Raw genomic sequence first — 22079 nt, forward strand, 5'->3', positions numbered from 1 at the left:
CTCTAAAGCACTTACCCTTTAATGTGGGCAACAAATAACAAGTAGGAAGAAACACAAATAACATTAGATAGTGATAAGAGGTGGTAAGAAAATAGGATGAGTCAAAGGACAAGGGGGTTGGTAGGGGTAGGGAGAGAGAAGAACAATCAAGCAGGCTTGGGAGACTACCCCAGTCTGTGATTTGAAGTTGGCAAAGAGCTGGGGAGGGCTTTTTGGGGGGAGTAAGGTGAGCCTGGGGAGAGTTTCTGAACTCTGGAAGCAGCAATGTGGGAGGGTAGGCACAGAAGCCCCTGAAGGGGGAGATAGTCTGAATTACCCAGTGAAAGGGCAATTCTGTGGCTGGACAATGGACCATAGAAGATGAGAGGGTTGGGGGAAGCAGGGAGCTCCCTGGGTTACTTGCTTGCTTCTGCAATTGCTCCCCTGAGATGGTGGAGGCCTGGCCTAGCTAGCACAGGGGGTCAGAGCTGTTGGGCAGCAAGCTCCTAACCCTGGACTGACCATAGAAGGGAGGAGACAGGGTTTGTCTATGGCCACCGTATTTGCATGCTTGTGCTGGAGTAGAATGAAGATGGAAAATGTAGGCTGGTTGAATGGAAAATAACCCAATGTGTGTCTGAAATGATGCAAAAGGCTGTATCTTTAGAACAATGAGTCATAGAGTCAATGCTGAGTTTTATATCATGGAAGGGAATTTCAGGGATATTTGTAAGCATGTTAGAATTTGAAGACCATTCACAGTTATTCCACTTAAAGTTTATGTTCCTTGAAGGCATAATCTGTCCAACTCTTCCTAATATCTCGATTGGGCCCTGTGATTAGTGTTGTTTGAATTTAAAGGCTTTATTATTTGCAGTCCTGAATTTTGTATGAATGTAATTATGTAAGGAGCACATCGAGAGGAGTACAGACTGCAATAAATAATCTAGGCTGTTGTGCTTTTGTTTGTTTGTTTCTGGAGTCATACAATTTAAACAGACACTGGCAATATTTTCTCATGCCCGCCTCTGCAGAAATCTTAGCTTTCCTGCACAGGGATGCTCCTAAGTAGGTGGGTATGTGTGCAGGACTGAAGTAAACCTTATGAGTCAAGGTGAAGGGTAGACACCTTGGGGTTTTTTTGGACTTGGTTTATCAGTTCTCTCTGTCTGGCTTGTGTAGGATGAGCTGGATGAACTTCGTGCTGAAATGGAAGAGATGAGGGACAGTTACCTGGAGGAAGATGTTTACCAGCTGCAGGAGCTGCGTCGTGAACTGGACCGTGCTAATAAGAACTGCCGAATCCTGCAGTACCGCCTAAGGAAAGCAGAGCAGAAAAGCTTGAAAGTGGCCGAGACTGGACAGGTGGATGGAGAGCTTATTCGTAGCCTGGAGCAGGACCTGAAGGTAAATGAGCAAAGCTGTGGCTTCCTGGAAGGAGCTTTAAGACCTCACCTCAGGCCTGAAATTATAGTCCTGGGACCTCATATACACAAGCTTCTCCTGTTCTTTCTCCCAACAGTTTCCAACACAAACATTTCTATTTCACTTTGACTCACAGACATGTGTGGTCCCTTGGCTATGATGGCCCAGGATTCATTTTGTCATGCAATCGGAGATTATAAGACCTAAAAAAAAAGGAAAGAAATTACACTAATAGCTCTTTAAAAAAAAAAAAGAATTAGGGCTGAGGATATAGGTCAAGCGATGAAGCACAGGCTTTGCAGATGTGAGGTCCTAGGTACAATCTCTGCCACAGTTAGGTGTAACTCTGTTGGCTCCAAGCAATTTCTTCATCACAAACCAAATTATGAGGCTCCCACTACAGTGTTTAGCATTGCTAAAATTGGCTCTTGGTGCTCCAGGACTACTAAATGTGACCCTATTATAAAAGAAATGGGCCAAAAGATAGAATACAGTAGTTGACAGGGCACTTGCCTTGCACATAACTGACTGGGTTTGATCTCCAGCATCCCATATTGTCTTCCAAACATCACCAGGGGTGTTCCCTGAGTACAGAGCCTAGAATAAATCAGAGCATATCTGGATGTGACACCACCATTCCCCAAAGGAAAAAAAAAGAATGAATACTTGCCAGTTTGCATTTTGGGAATGGGGTTGAGCCACAACCAATGATGTTCAGGAGCTACTCCTGGATATATATTTGGAGTTCATTGCTAGTCGCGCTCAGGAGACATTGTGGTTCTAGGGACTGAATGAGGGTTGGCTGCATGCTAGACAGTTAATTTCATTCCTGTATTATCTTTCCAGCCCTATTTCTTATTCTGCATTTCTTCATGGAGTGGGGAAGTGGTTTAGGGCCACTCCTGGGAGTGCTTAGGAGTCAATCCTGTTGGTGATTGGGGAACTATTTGGTACCAGAAATTGAACTGGGATCAGTCACTTGCAATGCAAACACCTTCACCTGCCTGTCTGCCTGGTGATTAAAGAGAAATGATATAGAAATGTCTTCCAAATATCTGAAATTATTTTTTTTGATAATTATGATGTGCCTTGTATCAAATCAGGGCCTCATAAATGTAAGACAAGTGCTCTACCACTAAATTACATCCTTAGTCATGAAATGTTTTTTAAAACCTTTTGATTATTGGGCCAAGAAATAGTTCAAGCATTAAGGTACTGGCCTTGCATGCAGTCAACCATAGTATACATATGGTCTTCCTGGCACCTAATATGGTCTCCTGAGCACTGCCAAGAGAGATCCCTGAGCACAGAGCCAGGAATAAGCCCTGGGTTACAACTAGGTGTGACCCAACTTCTGTCTCCCTGCAATCAATTATCAGTTCCATTTTAATTTAAAGCCACTCATAAAAATTGACTTTGACCTTAAATTCCTTTAATTGTTATTTAAATTTCTAGGGATAGGAAATACGTAATCATAACCCAAGTGATTGATTATAAATTCCATTCTAGTTGAAGGCTCTGCTCTTAAAAAATTTCATAACCATATACTATTTTATTGATTGTTATTGAAATTTCTAGGGATAGGAAAAGTAGAATCATCATAACCTAAGTGAAACTTCTGTAGTAGTGATTTAACTGAAGGAGGATTAGTGATCTAACTGGCTAAAGTGTTCTTGTGAACTACTGGCAGAAATAAGAATGAGGTAAAAGAGACCCAGATTTGATACCTTGCTGGGCAGCTTGACTTCTCTTGTGTCCCACTTAGCAAATCATTTATCTAGAGATGAATAATGCATAATGTCCTCTTTCTTATAGGATACTTAGAAATCTCTTCAAGCTTTCCATTCTCAAAATAGGAAAAGAATCTTTTTAATGCTATCAAATTTATATACCACTAACAAAATGTCCTTCAGTGTTCTATAAAAGTAATTGACTTCTCTTGCAGGTAAAAATGTTTAACTGCTTTTAACATTCGGACATTTTACTACAATTAACTTAAAACTTGAATACCTCACATACTGACTACAAACAGAATTTCTTGATTATTTTTAGCAGCTAGTTTTGGTATTATCTCACAAAACAAAAATGCTTCTGTTGATGTTGTTGTTGATGGTGGTAATTTCTAATCTGTCATTTAATAAGCATGTGTGCTTGAGCAGAACTGGCATTTGTGAGTGATATTTGATAACTAAGTAGGGTTCTCCATAGTGGTAGTTAGTCCTGCTCAAGTCATATTCTTGTTTATTCATTCATTTAAAACAAGTGGCCTCCATAGTTACTTTTTAAAATGTAAAGTAAAATTTATTGACATTAAAAGAAACCCACAAAATATGATGAGGAAAAGGAGATTGCAAAAGCATATAAAAAAACAACATTTTTGAAAACACTTGTGTTATATATTAGAAGTCTGGAAATTATATATATGTATACACACACTCACACACGTATTTTGACAATTATCTTGATTGGTCAATGCAGGTAGCCAAGGATGTTTCTGTCCGATTGCACCATGAACTTGAAACTGTGGAGGAAAAGCGTGCTAAAGCTGAAGATGAAAACGAAACTCTCCGACAGCAGATGATTGAAGTGGAAATATCCAAACAGGCCCTCCAGAATGAGTTGGAGAGACTAAAAGAGGTAATCCAGAAGTGTGGGAATTTCTCAGATTCACTTGGGAGGTTCTTGTGACTCCATGGACCTTTTTCTTAGTGGAGCCTTAAAGCTGGGATTGGCAAGCAGCCATCTATTTTCTTGGCCTGTGAACTAAGTATATTTTATGTGATTGGATGTCACTGTAAACAGCACTATTAGCAACTACTACCACACAAAATAAATGTAAAGTAGGCAGACTGTGTCCAAAGATTGTATGTGGCTTGCAAAGTCTAAAACTATTGGTTATGTGGCACTTTATTGAAAAGTCTTAGTAGATGCTAGTCTAAGGCTATTCTTTAAAAAATAATTTTCAGTGCCGGAGTAGTGGCACAAGCGGTAAGGCATCTGCCTTGCCTAGGCTAGCCTTGAATGAACTGCAGTTCAATCCCCCGGCATCCCATATGGTCCCCCAAGCCAAGAGTGATTTCTGAGACATAGCCAAGAGTAACCCCTGAGCTTCACCAGGTGTGGCCAAAAAGAAAGAAATAAAGACATTTTTTTCATGTAGATGAACTGGTTATTAACTTCTCTTATGGGTTTAAATTGGGAGTACATTGTTGCTAGAATATATAATTTAACTGGAGTTATATTTTTCTTGAATCATGTCTTCCAAAGCACTGGAAATATTTGATAAGCTTGTTTTTTTTTAAGCTGTGTAAATAGATCAGCTATCAGTGCTTCCTCTACCTATTATTCAGCCAATTTGACTTACAGACAAATTTTTGGGCCAGGCAGGTGGCCCAGTGGTAGAGTGTAAATGTGAGGATTTGGTTCCAGGCTCTATGTGGTCTCCTGAGCATCACCTGGGAACAACAACCTTAAGCACTGCTGGGATAGGAAGCTTTGTGAGTCAGTGTGGGGTCCTTACTGGGGGAGAGCATGAGTACAGGTGATAGGTGACACTGGGATTGTTATAGCTTCACAGAGGAAGATTTTTTGTGTGGGGGGGGGGGGTTCCACACCCGATTGGCGCTCAGGGGTTACTCCTGGCTCTGTGCTCAGAAATTGCTCCTGGCAGGCATAGGGAACCATGTAGGATGCAGGGATTCAAACCACCATTCATCATGAATCAGCTGCGTGCAAGGCAAATGCCCTACCATTGTGTTATCTCTTTGGCCCTACAGAGGAAGATTTTGAAGTAAATTCTGAGAACTTTCTTTTATTGGAGGGTAACCTTAGCCATTTAATTTATATTCATGACTGTCTCCAAGACTAGAGCATTCTGTCCCTATCAAAGATCTTCTACACTTAGGAGTCCTAGTAAAAAAACTTCCACTTTTTGTCCTTTAGTTCACATTTGCTAAATGTGAATATTTTAATATTTTTCAAGATTTCTTAATGTGTAATATTAAGTAATATTATATAATATTTTCTCAAGATTTTTCATGTGAGTCTAGCCTTAAGTATCGAAAATAACTTAGAATCACACTTGATCATTTTGTTCTGTTTTGCTTTTCTTTTTTTCTTTTTGGCTTTTGGACCACACCCTGCGGTGCTCAGGGGTTACTCCTGGCTGTCTGCTCAGAAACAGCTCCTGGCAGGCACGGGGGACCATATGGGACACCGAGATTCAAACCAACCACCTTTGGTCCTGGATCGGCTGCTTGCAAGGCAAATGCCGCTGTGCTATTTCTCCGGGCCCATTTTGCTTTGTTTTGTTTTGTTTTGGGCACACACAGTAGTGCTCAGAGCTTACTTTTGGCTGTGAGCTCAGGGATCACTTCTGGCAGGGCTTATGGTGCCAGAGATTAAAACTGGGTTGGATACATGCAAGGCAAGTGCCTTGAATGCTGTAATATCTCTCCAGCCCTCCTTTGGCACATATTATATGTATTTTTGTGTTTAAATATGTAAATTGTATATTATTTTAAGAAAATAAGTAATGGGACATACATACTTTCAGCAAGCACAGATTCTTTTGAACACATTTAAATGAATTTGTTTTGGATCAGATATGAAGCTGTTTTGTGGGGGAAATGATTTCTGACAATCACAGTTAGGCAAAGATAATGCATGGTCTCCAGCATGCTATGGCTTTAGTTTGATGTGCGGAGAGAAAGTGGAGGGATCAATCCCTCCCTTTTTGTGGATTAAAATTACTCAGAGTGATTGCTCAATCAGAATACAGTAAGTATTTTACCTTCACAACAGCAGTCAGACTGGTGGGACTACAAACTTACACTAAACTGGTAAACGAATCTCAAAATCAGAAAGGCTGAGTTGTTTGGAAAATGTACTGGAAGCAGAAAATGATACCAGGCTCAAAGGTGGTGGGAGAGATAGTTATTGGAAATGCCAACTACATTCTCTTCTTTGCTCTGGGATCAGGGCAATCTTTTGTCTGTCAGGTCTTGCGCAACAATAATCATCTCTGAAATTTGATAAATTTCACATTACCAAAACGTCAAGGACAGTCTGCTTGAGTATATGTCTAAAAACTAACCCTTATTGCAGATGTTTGTATACCCAGGGGTACTGCCTTGTAGGGCAGTGAAATAGCACAAATCTGTGTCTTCTCAATGCTGTGGATATGGTAGCAATTACTACCATAATCTGTATTTTCAGTTGCTTAGTGACTTCTTCATTTGGGTTTCTCCCAGGCTTTTGTATGTGTTCAGAAACAGATTCGCCACTTCACATGCTCTATCACCTACACTGGTTTCTGCTTTTCCCATTGGTGCTAGTAGTGCTGTGTCCTTTAATCATCCAGGTTTTAAAAATAGCAATTATCCTTGCCTTGCATGCTGCCCACTCTCAATTTATGCCTTGTGCTTTTAGATTCTCGATCTGCTTTTTCAAACTTAATTTTTTTCTTTATAACTTATCTGGATAAGCCTCCAAACTATGCTTAATGAAAGAAGTCAGATTTTGAATAATTCTGCCTGTAGAAAATATCCAGTCAAGATCATCCTATTTAGACAGAAAACAGACTTTGGACAAGGGAACCCACTGCTTAATGGATACAGGATTTCATTTTGGATGATAAAAATGTTTTGAAACAATTCAGGTGATGGTTGCTAAAATTGTCATTGTTTAAATGCCAATGAAATTGTACACTTTAAAATGATTCATTTTAACCCCAACTAAAAAATTTCACTTTCTCTATTCTCATTATCCTTTAATCTTGTTTGAAATAAATATTTGAGAGCCAACACTGGGAATCAACCACATTAAAGGCATGTTCAATTTCTGGTCTTTTTCTTTTCCATTTTTACCTTTAATTACCTACCCTACCTTAAAAAATCTGGCAAAATCTAACATGTTAGTTACTCTCTTGTTTAAGATGACATGGAAAATATGTCCTATATGGCCTATCCTGTCTCCTAGCTGGGTTTCCCACTCCTTGGTGGTAACAATGAAGGAATAGGCAGTTAGAAGGCTGAGAGGAGTCTGTATTAGTCTTTGCACTAATAGAGCTGTGTCCTTGTAGAAGTCACTTTCTGCACTGATAAATGAGATAAGATAAGAAAGACTGGCAAAATTAATTCCTATTGGACCTGCCAGTTAACCAGTTTCAAGGAGCTGCTTGGCTTTCTTGCTTCTTGTGCCCACTTATGCCATATTCAGCGCACCAAACACCCACATCCCCCTCCATTTTGTTGTTGGGTTGAGTATATTTCTCCTAATATTCAATTTGATATAGTAGAGTATCTCCGAATGTTGAAAATGATTAACCTTAGCTAAGTTTCAACTTCATAAAGATTTTTCCAGTTCTTTTTACCCTATTACATGCTACCAAGATGGGCTTTTTTTTCCTTTTCCTTTTTTTTCAGTATTTAGTACATGCTAGACACAAATGAGAGACAGCCAAGTTTGCTGACACAAAGAAAGTTATGTTCTAGACCAGTGGTCGGCAATCTGCTGCTCGAGAGCCACATGTGGTTCTTTACACTTTTAATTTGGCTCTTCTGTGTGCCGGGTGGCCGCTCCAGGAGTCAGGACTATGCTCCTAGCCTTTGTCAGTGCGCGCCCTGTGTGGCTCTCAAAATAAATTTCAATCATGGTTTTGGCGAGATTTGGCTTAGTTGGAAAAAAAGGTTGCCAACCACTGTTCTAGACAATTCCAGTGAACTAGGATTGTGGAATAGAGCCACAGGGAACCAACTGTCAGTTCTTGTGGAAGAGGACATCTCTCATCACCTTTCAGGATATGGTATTAATTCTCTGGATTTGATTGGAACTTCTTTTGTGCCTGTTAAATGATTCAACTTTGTTAATGCTTCATGAGTATTTGAGAAGATTAATATATTCCAATTTGGGGGTCAAGACTATAATTTAAACCTATTAAAATTCAAGCTTTCAAACTTTAGCCATATTTCACAGAAAAGGCTCAATTTTATGAACTAGAATTGTATGCTAAATGTTTTCTTTGTTTTTTGGTTTTTGGGTCACACCTGGTTACTCCTGGCTCTGCACTCAAAAGTTGCTCCTGGCAGGCTCAGGGGACCATATGGGATGCCAGGAATTGAACCAGTGTCCATCTGGGGTTGGCCATTGCAAGGCAAACACCTTACTGCTGTGTTATTGCTCCGGCCCCTAAATTTTTTCTTTTAATTAATCAAAATTTTCTGTACTTATTTCTATATTTATCATGAGGTCATATTTTTAAATGCATGCATGCTTAAGACTGTTTATGAATTATTCCCTTTATTATTTGTTAGTGGCCTCTAACTTAGTGCTTCACTGTAAAGTCCACTTTATCTTCTATACAAAATTTATTTTGGTTGATATATGCTTGCTGTAGTATTTTTGTGATTCCTTTTATTTTCTTTATGCTTTATTTCATAAAGCATATGTCATTATGCATTAAGTGTATTTTTAAGGAAGGAAATATATATCTAATTAAAATTGGAATCTGAGAATTCCTCCCTAAATTTATGAGCTTGGTCCATTTACATTTATTATAATTATTAAAGTTGAATTTTTTTTCACTTTGTTTTTGGGCCACACCTGGCAGCACTCAGGGGTTACTCCCAGCTCTGTGCTCAAAAATCACTCCTGGAAGGCTTGGGGACTATGTAGGATATTAGGGAACAAACTTTGGTCCATCCCGGGGTGACTGCATGCAAGGCAAATGCCCTACCACTGTGCTATCTCTATGGCCCCTCCTGATAGTTTTTAAATGTTGTTTTTTCTTTGAATTTTTAATTATTTTGTTCTCTGTAGTTCTGAAGTTATGCATTCTATTAATATTATTTTGTATGCTGCCAAAGAGAGTAAATATTAATATAATTTTGATGATTTCCCTGAACACTTACATATTTCACCTAATATATAATACTTACATTATCTCTACTTTTTTTCCTGAGACATCATCATAGAAAACTTGACTCGGGATAAAAGAAGTACAGTGGATTTGCCTTACATCTGGCCAGATTTGATTAACTGTTAGCCTATATGGTCCCTCAAGCCAATCTGAGTCCCCTGAGCACAAAGTCAGGAATAAGCCTTGAATACCACTGGGTGTACCCCAAACTCTGCCAAAATATTTTATTTTAGGATCACTTAGTTTAATCCTTCAAAAATTATACCCCTCCTGACTTATTTATTATTATTATTTAATGTATTAATTTAATTTAGATTATACTTGTGCTTATTTATATTAATATATTTTCTAATCTGTTAGCTTTGCTTTTTGACTATTAGCCCTTGCTTCCGAATTTGTTTCTGTTTTTATAGGTTGTTACCTCTTTTATTCTTTTCTTTAAAACATTTTTGAATCACACTCATGATGTTTTATGATTGCTCCTGTCATGTTACCCAGTAGTAGCTCTGTGGCAGTCAAGAGACCATGTGTCCCACGGATAGAATTTGGTCCTCCCACATGCAAATGCTTTAAGTCCTCTGAGCTATTTTCTGAGCCCACTCTTTTACAAATTTTTATAGTTATTTTTGTAAGAGTCTATGGTGTTAGGGGCTGCCGAGGTGGCACTAGAGGTAAGGTGTCAGCCTTGCAAGCGCTAGCCAAGGAAGGACCGTGGTTTGATCACCCGGCGTCCCATATGGTCCCCCCAAGCCAGGGGCAATTTCTGAGCACTTAGCCAGGAGTAACCCCTGAGCATCAAACGGGTGTGGCCCGAAAAAAAAAAAGAGTGTATATTGTTATTAGAAATGCTTTTATTTCACACACAATTAAGAAAGGTTTTAGGCCCGGAGAGATAGCACAGCGGCGTTTGCCTTGCAAGCAGCCAATCCAGGACCAAAGGTGGTTGGTTCGAATCCCGGTGTCCCACATGGTACCCCGTGCCTGTCAGGAGCTATTTCTGAGCAAACAGCCAGGAGTGACCCCTGAGCACTGCCGGGTGTGACCCAAAAACAAGAAAGGTTTTAGTTGGACATAGAATTGAAACACTTTGATTTTACTTTATTTTCCTATCAGTAATCCAGGCTGGTATCTGAATTATGCTCTTTTTTGAGTAAATGATCTATATTTCTTGGAGTCACTTGTATAATTTCCTCCTTGAGTTTAGTATTCTGAAATTCCAAACTGATATATCTAGATTTGTTTTATTTTTATTTTATTTATTTTGATCAACACTTACTGACAACTGGAGACTTTATGGCTTTTATTAAATCTGGAAAATCCTCACTCTTTGACTAGTGTTCAGTAGTGAAATTATTGCTTTGCTTAGTGTTTCTTCCTTATTCCCTGAATTTCAATCAGTGTTCTCTGTCATACAGGGCTATTCTCGTCCCAGTCTCCATGTCACTTACCTATTCCTTTGTTCTTAAATGTTACCTTTCCTTGCTGTATTATAGATAATTCCATAATTTTTGCCCATCTTATTCATCCATTATGTATTTATTTTAATGCGTTTATTTTTAGATCTAAATAATTTGCTTGTTCTTTTTCAATTTTTTTAATTTCTTCTCTTAATACTTTAAATATTTTATTTTTCTTAATTGGTGGGGAGAGGCTGGGGTTCTACCTAGTGGTGCTCAGGAACTGTGCTTGGATCTGGGCTCAAGAGTGAGCCCTGGTTAGGGACTGAAGTGATAGCACAGCTGTAGGGCATTTGCCTTGCACATGGCTGATACAGGACTTAACCTGGGTTAGACTCCAATGTCCCATATGGTTCTCCAAGCCAGGAGCAATTTCTGAGCACATAACCAGGAGGTACCCCTGAGTGTAATCGGTGTGGCCCAAAACCCAAAAACAAACAAAAAAAGGGTAAGCCCTGGTTCTGTTTAGGGGATTATATGGGGATTGAATCAGGATCAGCCACATGCAAGGCAAGCACCTAAATGCCTGTATTATCTATCTCTCTGACCCTACAGCTATAGATATTTTAAAGTTCTAGTGTGTTTTTTTTGTTTGTTTGTTTGTTTTTTTTCAGGCCATACTTGGTGACGCTCAGGGGTTACTCCTGGCTATACGCTCAGAAATCGCTCCTGGCTTGGGGGACCATCTGAGGATGGAACCGAGGTCTGTCCTGGGTCAGCTGCATGCAAGGCAAACACCCTGCGGCTGTGCCATCAGTCTGGCTCCAGAGTTCTAGTTTCTTTCACTTTGTTCTGTTATAACAAGTTCATGGTATTACTAATTTTCTCTTTCACATCTGCAGACTCTTGTTCTGTCAGCAAGATGAATTTTATTAGGAGCTCCTTTGGTGGGTATTACAAGGTATTTGTTAGTCTGTTGATAAGACCAAGTAAGATTTTTTTTTGAATTTTAATTAATTAATTTATTTTTTAAATATATTTTTTACTTAAGTAACATGATCATAGTTGGGTTACAGTCATAAACAGAACACCCCCCTTTACCAGTGTAACATTCCCCCCTCCCCCCTTCCCATTCTCTGCCTGTATTCGAGACAGGCATTCTACTGCAGTTATTTGTTTTTAAGTTCAGTAAATTGTATTTTTTTCCTTAAAGGATAAAAGTAAAAATATATAGTAAAGGTGTGATAGTGGCAATTGCTGTTGTTTGCATAGGTCCAGAAAAAGGGGAAAAATGGAAAAAAATCCTTGACCTGATTACAAAAAGGCCTTACCCCAGAAGTTTATTGGCATAAGACCGACTCTGGGTTTCAGGCATACCAGTCTGTCCAACCCAAGTCATTCTCCGTGGTCCCAGTGAAACTTTTTCACACTTTAGCTATTGTTGGTATCAGATTCAAGTAAGATTTTCCTAAGAGGCCTTGGAAGTTTGGAAGTATCATTGGCCTAAATACAATTCTTCATATTTGGAGTGGAATTGAATCATGTGCCAAATGGAATGTGTTGAACTGACATAAGACTCAAAAGTAACATAAAATGGGCCGAGAGATAGCATGGAGGTAGGGCATTTGCCGTGCATGCAGAAGGATGGTGGTTTGAATCCTGGCATCCCACATGGTCCCCCGTGCCTACCAGGAGCGAATTCTGAGCTGAGAGCCAGGAGTAACCACTGAGTGCTGCTGGGTGTGACCCCAAAACAAAACAGTAAAATAAGATATTGTATTGGAGTTTTTCCCCATCATCCAGTGTTCCCTTCTAACATCCCCACTCTCACCCTCAAATTTTTACTTCCTTCTAGTCAGATATAGCACTTTGACAGGTTTTGTTTTTGAGTGAACTAATCAAAATTCTTCTCCCACCCCCGATTTCCAAGACCTATTTCTGGGTCTGGAAACTTCCACCATTCCCTCCTACTCACTGCTCTTTAACATACTTTATACTAACTACCCTGGTTTTTCATTCTTATGGATTTCTCACATTAAAAAATGTTGCTTTATATTTTTTAAATACGAATTGTGTGTGTATACATTTTTGTTTGCCATATTTTCTCTAGCATTACTTGCTGTTTATTACAAGGAAGATTTGTAAGAGTTTAGTATTCTGTGATGCCAAAACAGGATGTGACCCATCAGGGATCAGGAAAAGCTCTCAAGCCCCACAAGTGACCTGTGGGTTCTCAGCCCATGACTCAGCCCTTCTATCCATCTTTCTTTCTGATTCTTCCTATTCTGCTACTCAGGAAATCTCCTATTTTTTACTTGTGGCCATTATTCCCCTTTCCCAGGCTTCTGTGCCTTTGTCTTCTGTCTGGGAAATTGCTATGCTATAGAGCAAGTGTCTGTACTCACTCCACTTTCATATATTAAATCCTAGCTAAATCTTGATCTTCAGTGAGTTGATATGTGGAAGTAGATCCTTTGGGAGGTAACTAACTTATGTGGATGGAAACTCATAAAAGAAATTCATGCCTTCTGAGAGAGCCTCAGGAAACACTTTGTCCCGAGACATCCTCATGGGACACTGAGACTGCTAATCCCATGTTCTTTGATTTTCCAGCCTGCAGAACTATGAGGAATAAAAACTTAACTTTGTAAGTTACTCAGTCTATGGTACTTTTGTTATAATAGCTAAAATAGAGCAAGACAGTATCTTTCTACCTTTTTTCCTACCAGTGGGTGAGACTTCTTCTTTCATTGAAACTCTGAACAGCCAAAATCATCAGAGTTAAACAAGAAATAGAGTCCTTGTATATATACAAGATATACTAGAAACAGAGATATACAAACATCATACATGGTTTATTGCTATGATATAATTTAATTTAATAATACTATCTGTGTTTCTAGACTTTATGGTTTTCCTTGGAAGAAATAGATTTTCTCTGATGAGCCAGTTTCAAACATCACAGATAGGAACCCCATGGCATGGGCATTGTCAGTGACTGACCAAGGGATGGAGGGAAGCAACAGACCCCGTGGAACAGAGGCAGGAGATTCATTTGTCCTTTGTTTGCTTCAATTTTTGCTTTTGGTGGGGTTATATTTGGTGGTGCTCTGGGAATATTCCAGACTCTATGCCAGGGATCACTCCTGGTGGGGCTCAAGGGACCATATGTGGTGCTGGGGATTGAATCTGGCCAAGTGTATACAAAACAAGTGCCCTACCCACTGTTCTATTGCTCTAGCCATGGCATGCATTTTGTTTGTTAGCTCAACTTGTTCTCCAGGGTACCTCAAATGGACTAAGAAACATCTGATCTGATTTGCTAGTTATAATTGGCAGGGACTGGGGTGGGCACAGAATGACTTGAGCTAGAGAGCTGAAAGTGCGAAGAAATCCCAGGCCCTAAATTCAATCTCTAGTACGTGACCTGCTTAATGATTATAGTAGTAGAAAGGACTAGAGGGCAGGAGCAGGAAGAATCAGGTGAACTCTTTCTCCAAACATGGAAACCTGAGAAGGAGCTGGGATGCATGTCTGTGCATCTTGACAGGTGTCTGCAGAGAAAAGAGCCCCATCTTTTGTCCAGCCCTGAGGGAAGGAAGAGGTTAGAGCTAAAGCTTCATCAGCCAGTGCACGCTAGCCCAAGATGACTGGCAACAGGACTGTGACTGCAGGAAGTATGGCTGGTTTCAAATGCTCTCATATGTGCAGTGTTCCTGAAACAGTTCTGATGGATGAGAAGATGTGGGAGCGTTCAGTGAAATAGCCAGGAACTGTACTAAAGGTTGCTTCTTGCTGCTGCTGGAAAAGTTGATCCAGAACCTACCAGTCTGTTCTGATCACCTGGGACTAGCTCTTGTCAAAATACAGACAAGGCCATAATGAAGGCCTTTGGGTTGGTTGGGGTACCCTTGTGGCCTGCCTTCACAGACCCTGCAGTCTCCCTCAGCATCACTATAGCCTTGTCTTGTGTGAAACTGGGGCTGTGTTTTTTTCTTTCTTTTCTTTTCTTTTCTTTTTTTTTTTGGTTTTTGGGTCACACCGGGCCAACGGTCAGGGGTTACTCCTGGCTCTATGCTCAGAAATCGCTCCTGGCAGGCTCAGGGGACCTTATGGGATGCCAGGATTTGAACCATCAACCTTCTCCATGCAGGGCAAATGTCTTACCTCCATGCTCTCTCTTCGGCCCCTGGGAGCTGTGTTTCTTTACATTGTCATGGTGACCTGTGGTTAGGACTGAGATACTGAGGTGGTTCTGGATGATTTGTTTCTCTTGTTTTGTGGTTCTTTAAATTCTGTCATCCAGAGCAGGATTTTTCTTTCATTTTGATCTTTCTTTCACATTGGAAAGGACAAAACTAGTGTGTTGAGACTCAAAGGAGTCCCTGGAAGTTGGGACAGTGACCACTGGAACTATGACAGTCTGTCACTGAGGGTGTGTCAGCACACCAATACAAAAGCTTCCAGGATCCATGAGGTGAAGTAGCTTACCCAGCCTCTTATCTATCCATGCCGAAAGTGGTATCTGGTGAGTGTTGAGTGACTTCCACTAGGAAGTCTATTAGTTGGTAGTTGGGCTGAGACTCTACCCCAGGTCTTCTGTTGAATGCCCATAGCTCCCCTCTTCTTCTCTCCAACAGACCTGATGTCCAGATCCAGCAAAGATGGAGTCTCTTTCCACAGAAACCATGGAGAGCTGAGTAGACCCCGGTTCCCTTCTCTGAGGGTCAGCAAGCAGGGGAACCTCTACCTTTATGCTTCTCATAAAACTAATTTTTTCTTTTAGAAGCCTTTATTAAGCTCCTTCCATCTCTATCGAGAAAATTAGAGGATGAACGAGAGAAGGATTTACCTCTGTACATTGACTTGGCATCTTTCTGCCCTGCCTTACACCCTGCTGTCAATAAACCTAGGCCCCCTCTTCCCCACTTGGCTCTTGTTCTTTCTCTAGGACATTCCCATCTCCACACATTGAAATGCTGTCCATTCTTCCCAAGCCTCTCAGATATGTCATAGAAGCCTTCATAGCACTCTTGGGAACTTTTACAGAGGCTTTCAATAAGCCATTATATGATGATGGTAGAAGTGAGAAAGGCCACTGGTGAAGGGATTGGCATGGGAATATTATTACTCCTGAAACTCAGTTTACAGTGATTCAATTAAAAATAAGTTTAAAAAATGTGTAAGGTGAGGCCGGAGTGATAGCACATGCCTTGGTTGCAGCATACCCAGGACAGACCCGGGTTTGATTCCTGGCATCCCTTATGGTTCCCTGAGCCTGCCAGGAGCAATTTCTGAGTGCAGAGGTAGGAGTAACCTCTAAGTCTGCCGGTGTGGCCCTAAAACAACACAACAACAACAAAAAAAAGTGTAAGGTAGTAAAAATTATAGAGGGAGAAAGTTCACCTTATGCTATGACATGGCAGAGAGAGATAGAGCTGGGGCTTTTTTGTATGAAGTTGGGAACATGCTGTATGTACATCATATTATGATATTATTTATTTGGTTTTTAGACCATACTCAGTGGTACTCAGGTCTTGTTCCTGGCTGTCTACTCAGAGATTACTTCTGATAGGCTTAGGGGACCATATGGGATGCCAGGATTGAATTTAGATCAAGCACATAGAAAGAAAGAACCTTATCCACTGTACTCTCCCTCTGGCATTATTATTATTATTATTATTATTATTATTATTATTATTATTATTATGGTTTTTGGGCTGCATCCGGTGACACTCAAGATTTACTCCTGGCTATATGCTCAGAAATCGCTCCTGGATTGGGGGACCATATGGGACACCGGGGAATCAAACTGCAGTCTATCCTAGGTTAACACATGCAAGACAGATGCCCTACCATTTGCGCCACTGTTCTGGCCCCATATTACTATTATTTTTAATTTAATTTTATTTTTATTGTGACCAATATGAATTACAAGTTTTCACAGTTATATTTAAGGTACATAAATAGTGACAGTGAATTAGGGCCATTCCCACTACCAGTGTTGAACCTCTCTTCGCCCCTTTCTCAGCATGCATCTCATGCCTTCCCATCCTTTGCCCCCTGAATTGCCAATATTATTTTTTATGAAAATAATTTCTTTATTTAAGCACCATGTTACTTTACAAACATGTTCGTAATCAGGTTTCAGCCATAAAATGCACATACCCCTTCACCAGTGCAACTTTCCTACCACCAATGTCTCCCTCTTCCCTCATCCCCTGCCTCTCTTTGAGGTAGGCATTGTATTTCTCTCTCTTTCATTGTGATGTTAGTTATTAGTGCATGTTAGTTATTCTCTAACTACACTTACCACTCTTTGTGGTAAGCTTCACATCATTAGCTGGTCCTTCTGGCCCTCATCTCTATTGTCTTTGGGTATTATTACCATTCTGTCTTTTATTTTTCTTAAATCCCACAAATGAGTGAGACTATTCTATGTATCTTTCTCCCTTTGACTTATTTCACTCAGCACAATAGTCTCCATATTTGTTGTTGTTATTATTATTATTATTATTATTGGTTTTTGAGTCACACCCAGCAGTGCTCAGGGGTTACTCCTAGCTCTCCACTTAGAAATTGCTCCTGGCTGGCTCAGGGGACCATATAGGATGCTGGGATTCAAATCACTGTCCTTCTGCATGCAAGGCAAATGCCCTACCTCTATGCTATCTCTCAGGATCTGTAACTTATTATTATTAAAATATTATTTATTTTAAAGTCAAACTTTGACTTTGAGGTGCTCACAGCTATGAATAAAATTGTGGAAAATACAACCTGTTCCATGTCACCTTCCTCCAGTTTCTCTAGTAGTCGAAGCTCGACAACTAAAGCCCGGTATCACAGTAGGATATTAGCCTTGATTTGATGAAGATGGTAAAGAGCCCCATCAGCTCAAAAATGCATTTTATTGACCTTTTCTGACCATATCCACTTGCTCCCATCCCAGTCTCAGCCCTACCGTAATGGCTATATGGTCCATTTGGTCCTGGTATCATTTCCCAAATATTATAATTGGCTCATACAGGGTATCACACTTGGGGACTACTTTCACTCAGTGCCATTCATTCTGTAGAGCTATGTTTGCTCTGGCTAAGAAGTGGGGGGTGGTGTTGTAGAAAGAATCCAGAGGGATTTGTAAAGTAACATGGTGTTTAAATAAAGAAATTATTTCCGGGGCCCGGGGAAATAGCACAGCGGTGTTTGCCATGCAAACAGCCGATCCAGGACCAAAGGTGGTTGGTTCGAATCCCAGTGTCCCATATGGTCCCCCGTGCCTGCCAGGAGCTATTTCTGAGCAGACAGCCAGGAGTAACCCCTGAGCACCGCCGGGTGTGGCCCAAAAACCAAAAAAAAAAAAAAAAAAGAAATTATTTCCATCAAAAAAATAATATTGGCTGTGCAGGGAGCAAAGGGGGGTGATATGAGATGCCTGCTGAGAACAGGGGTGAAGGGAGGTCAATACTGGTAGTGGGAATTGCTCTAATTCACTGTCACTATTTATGTACCTTAAATATTCTGTAGCTTTTGAAGCAATTAGCAGGTGCTTTCTGTTTTGGTTTTTTTTTTTTTTTTTGCTTTCTGTTTTATGATAGATTTCTGTTTTATGATAGATTTCTGTTTTAAGATTGATTTTGGGAACAGGGAGACAAGTATTAAATAATGGTATATCTGAAAGGGGGGATATAGGCTGGATGAGTTTGGGACTTTTGCCCTACCAGTTGACCTAGGTATATATATCTTGTTGTGTGAATTTTAATCTTCCTTTCTTTTTATTGTGTAGTGTTTAGAGTATGTTGGACCATTTACTTGTGGTAAATTTCCGGGATAGATATTTCCAGGATAGATGTCCAGGAACTTTTCCCCAAATGATACAGTTGTTGCCTACTTTATTTTCTATTTTACATATTTACATACACATATATACACATTTTCTATGTTTATAAATAGTTCTCTATTTATACATAGGGATATATAGGATATATACATATATGTATATACATATATAGGGATATACAGGGATCCTATATATACCCTATATAGATATAGGGATATACATATCTGTATAGGGATAGCACTGGAAGCTTTCTGCATGCTGGGCAGGTACTCCCTTGCTGAGCCTGTTTTATTTTCCTAGTCAAATGCTTTCTGGAACCACTGCCATGTGGCACTTTCTGCAACCTCACAGGTTGTTGCCACTTGTCATTTTAGCCACTCTGACATTCTTCCATTGCAGTTTTAATTTGTTTTAACCTAATGGCTAAAGATGCTGAATCTTTTGCTGTGACATTTGCCATCTACATGTTCTTGTTGGAGAAATGTTTTTATGTCATTTTCCAAGTTTCTTAATAAATTGCTTGTTTATTTTACTGTTTTTAAAATTTTACTTTTGGGGGGCCAGAGTGGTGGCTCTAGAGATAAGGCATCTGCCTTGCAAGTGCTAGCCTAGGACAGACCGCTGTTTGATCCCTCGTCATCCCATTTGGTCCCCCCAAGCCAGGTGCAATTTCTGAGCGCATAGCTAGGAGTAACCTCTGAGCGTCAAATGGGTGTGGCCCAAAAAAACCAAAAACATTTTTTTTTACTTTTGGGTTTTTTGTTTTTGTTTTTGTTTTTGGGCCACACCCAGCGGTGCTCAGGGGTGACTCCTGGCTGTCTGCTCAGAAATAGCTCCTGGCAGGCACGGGGGACCATATGGGACACCGGGATTCGAACCAACCACCTTTGGTCCTGGATCGGCTGCTTGCAAGGCAAACGCCGCTGTGCTATCTCTCTGGGCCCTACTTTTGGGTTTTGAAAGTTCTCACTGGGGTCCAGATATTGGTCCTTTGTCAGATACACAGTGTGAAAATATTTTCTGTCACTTTATAATTTGTATTTCATCATTTCAATGTGGTCTTTTTTAGGGTAAATATTTATAGTTTTAATAAAGTTTATTTTATAAATATTTCCTTTTATTGGGATCATTTCTAGGAGCTCTCTGCCTTGCCCTAGATTCTGAGATCATTTTCCTCCTCCTCTTTCTCCTCCTTTTTCTTTTCAGTGTTTCATATTTTTACATTGCACAAGGTATGAGTGAGAAGAGCAAAGCACATTTTTTACCTATGAGTGCTTACTTATTCCAGCACTATTTCTTTCCCTTCCTTTCTTTGTCTTTGGGGGTGGTTTTTTGTTCATACCTGCTGTGCTCAGGGCTTACTCCTGACTGTGTGCTCAAGAATCACTCTTGAAAGAACTTGAAGGACCCTTTGCAGTGCCAGAAATAGAAGCATGTGTGAAGACAAACACCTTACCTGTTGCACTATCTGACTCCGATCCACTCCAGCACTATTTATTGAAAGTCTTTCTAGCATTTAACTACGTTTGCACCTTTGTCAAAATGAACTGGGCATATTTGTGCAAGCTTATTTCTGGTCACTTTCTTTGATAATCTGCCAATGCAACTTTGATTTTTTTTTTAACTCACTTAAAAGTGCTTGGTATGATGTTTCTCCAATCAGCAGTTCACTTAATCCCTTAGTGGCATTTTGGAATGGATATGGTCATTCAGTACTAACTACCATCACATCTCTGCCTAATGATACATGTAAGTGTCTCTAGACATTCTTGCCTTTATCAATTGTTCAGTAAATATTTGTTTAATAAGTAAAGGTGTTACCATCTTTATTTTTTCCTTTGGAAAAGAGCCATAACATTATTTAGAAATCTCTTGGTGAGGAATTTCCAATTCTGTAAATGATTAGCCCAATACAGTTCATGTAAACCAGTATGTCTGCTCTAGCTCAAACATTGATTACAGTAGATCAGAAACTCACTTTATTTGGTTAGTGATAAGCAAAACTACTTCCAGAACATTCTTCCAGGCTCAAATAGTCTCTGGGGTTCTCACCCCATGTTGCCACTTGTGGGGTTTGGGATGGGATGCATTTTCTCCTTACTTTCTCTATGGCAGTGTGCTGAGTTGAACCTGTTACCTCAGTAGCTCCCCCCCTGTGGCTGCATGCATAGTCTTTCAGGAAGGTGATGACTCCCCAAGGACTGCTGTGTTGGAAATCCACTGCACACACAGGCAGTATCTGTGGAAAGTTGCCCCAGCCCCTGGTGCTGCCTTTCCAAGGAATCTTGTGATAAGTGTAGGGTGATGCCCTTTCTAGCTTTAACATTCGGGTGAGATTAGTGGATTTTGGCAAAACAGAAAGTGTTCGCTTTGCTTTTTATAAGTGCAATTGAATTATAGACAGAGTATTTATTTATGAGTAATTTTAGACTTTCAGTTAGCAGTGACATGCATCCAGACCACGCCGTGGAGCATTCCACTCCAGAACTGACAGCCTCCCAACTTGAGGTGTGTCATTCCTTTCTTTAACTATATGGGTTTTTTCTTTCCTCCTCTTTCACATACTTTCTAAATACAACTATAAAACTATTTTACTTCAAAAAATGGTCCTATGGGTAAAAATAAACAAACTTCTCTTTTCAGGAGTAAAGGTCTGTCTTATTGATGTAAGTGATGTTATTGATGTAACATTATTTAGGGAACTTTTATCCTCAATTATAGAACGGTGTTGGAGAAATTGAAATGTGTAGGAAATATGCTGATACATGGTATGTTTTCTCAGCATAACACCCTCCCACTCCTCCCTGCCCTCTGTAGATTCTTGAGATAGGTGGGAATCATGTTGTTGATGTGTGATTTTCACACTTGGGTGAAGTGCCTCTGAAAAGTCACTTGTTGAGCTGGGGATCTTTGAGAACAGAGCTATAAGGCATAAAAAATAGTGCTGCTAGGACCACAATAGGCATATACAGCAGTATGAGGGACCAAACTCATGGTTCTCACTTGCAAGGTCTTCTAGAACCACATTTCTTTTTGCTTTGTTTTCAGTTTTTGGCCACATCCAGCTGTGCTCAGGGTTTGCTCTAGGATCTCTGCTCAGGGATTAATCCTGGCAGGCTCAGGTGACCCTATAGGTGTTAGAGTTTGAACCCAGGTTGACCGGGTACAAGGCTAACACCCTACCTACTGTACTATCTCTCAAGTTCCTTTAGGGATGGGGGAACTACTCTTTATTTTTGGGTTTTGGCTATACCTGGTGATACCTAGCTCTGTACTCAGACTGGTGGTACTCAGAGAACCATATGGAATGCTGGGTATCAAACCTGGATCCGCCGCATGCAAAACAAGCGCCCTTCCCAAATACTATTGCTCTGGCCCCCTAGGACCACTCTTAATCTCACTCTTTAACCACTGATCCTTTTCTTGGCCCCTGTTGTATGCTTTCTTGGATTTTCTCTGACTGAAATGAGAGTCATCAAGTTGAAAGATTTGAAATAGAGCCTCATAAGCAGTTTTCACATTT

The 22079-nt window shown here is 40.2% G+C and overlaps 1 protein-coding gene across 1 annotated transcript in view; it reads left to right on the plus strand.

Moving 5' to 3' along the window:
- Positions 1–22079, plus strand: part of MTCL1 (microtubule crosslinking factor 1) — a 124309-nt gene that overhangs the window by 10331 nt on the left and 91899 nt on the right. Inside the window, exons 2-3 of the mRNA XM_049770187.1 lie at positions 1162–1386; positions 3883–4041. Of these exons, the coding sequence (XP_049626144.1) occupies positions 1162–1386; positions 3883–4041 (384 nt within the window). The remainder of the gene's footprint in view (positions 1–1161; positions 1387–3882; positions 4042–22079) is intronic.

The sequence above is a fragment of the Suncus etruscus genome, chromosome 3 (genome assembly GCF_024139225.1).
Source record: "Suncus etruscus isolate mSunEtr1 chromosome 3, mSunEtr1.pri.cur, whole genome shotgun sequence".
Lineage (NCBI taxonomy): Eukaryota > Metazoa > Chordata > Mammalia > Eulipotyphla > Soricidae > Suncus > Suncus etruscus.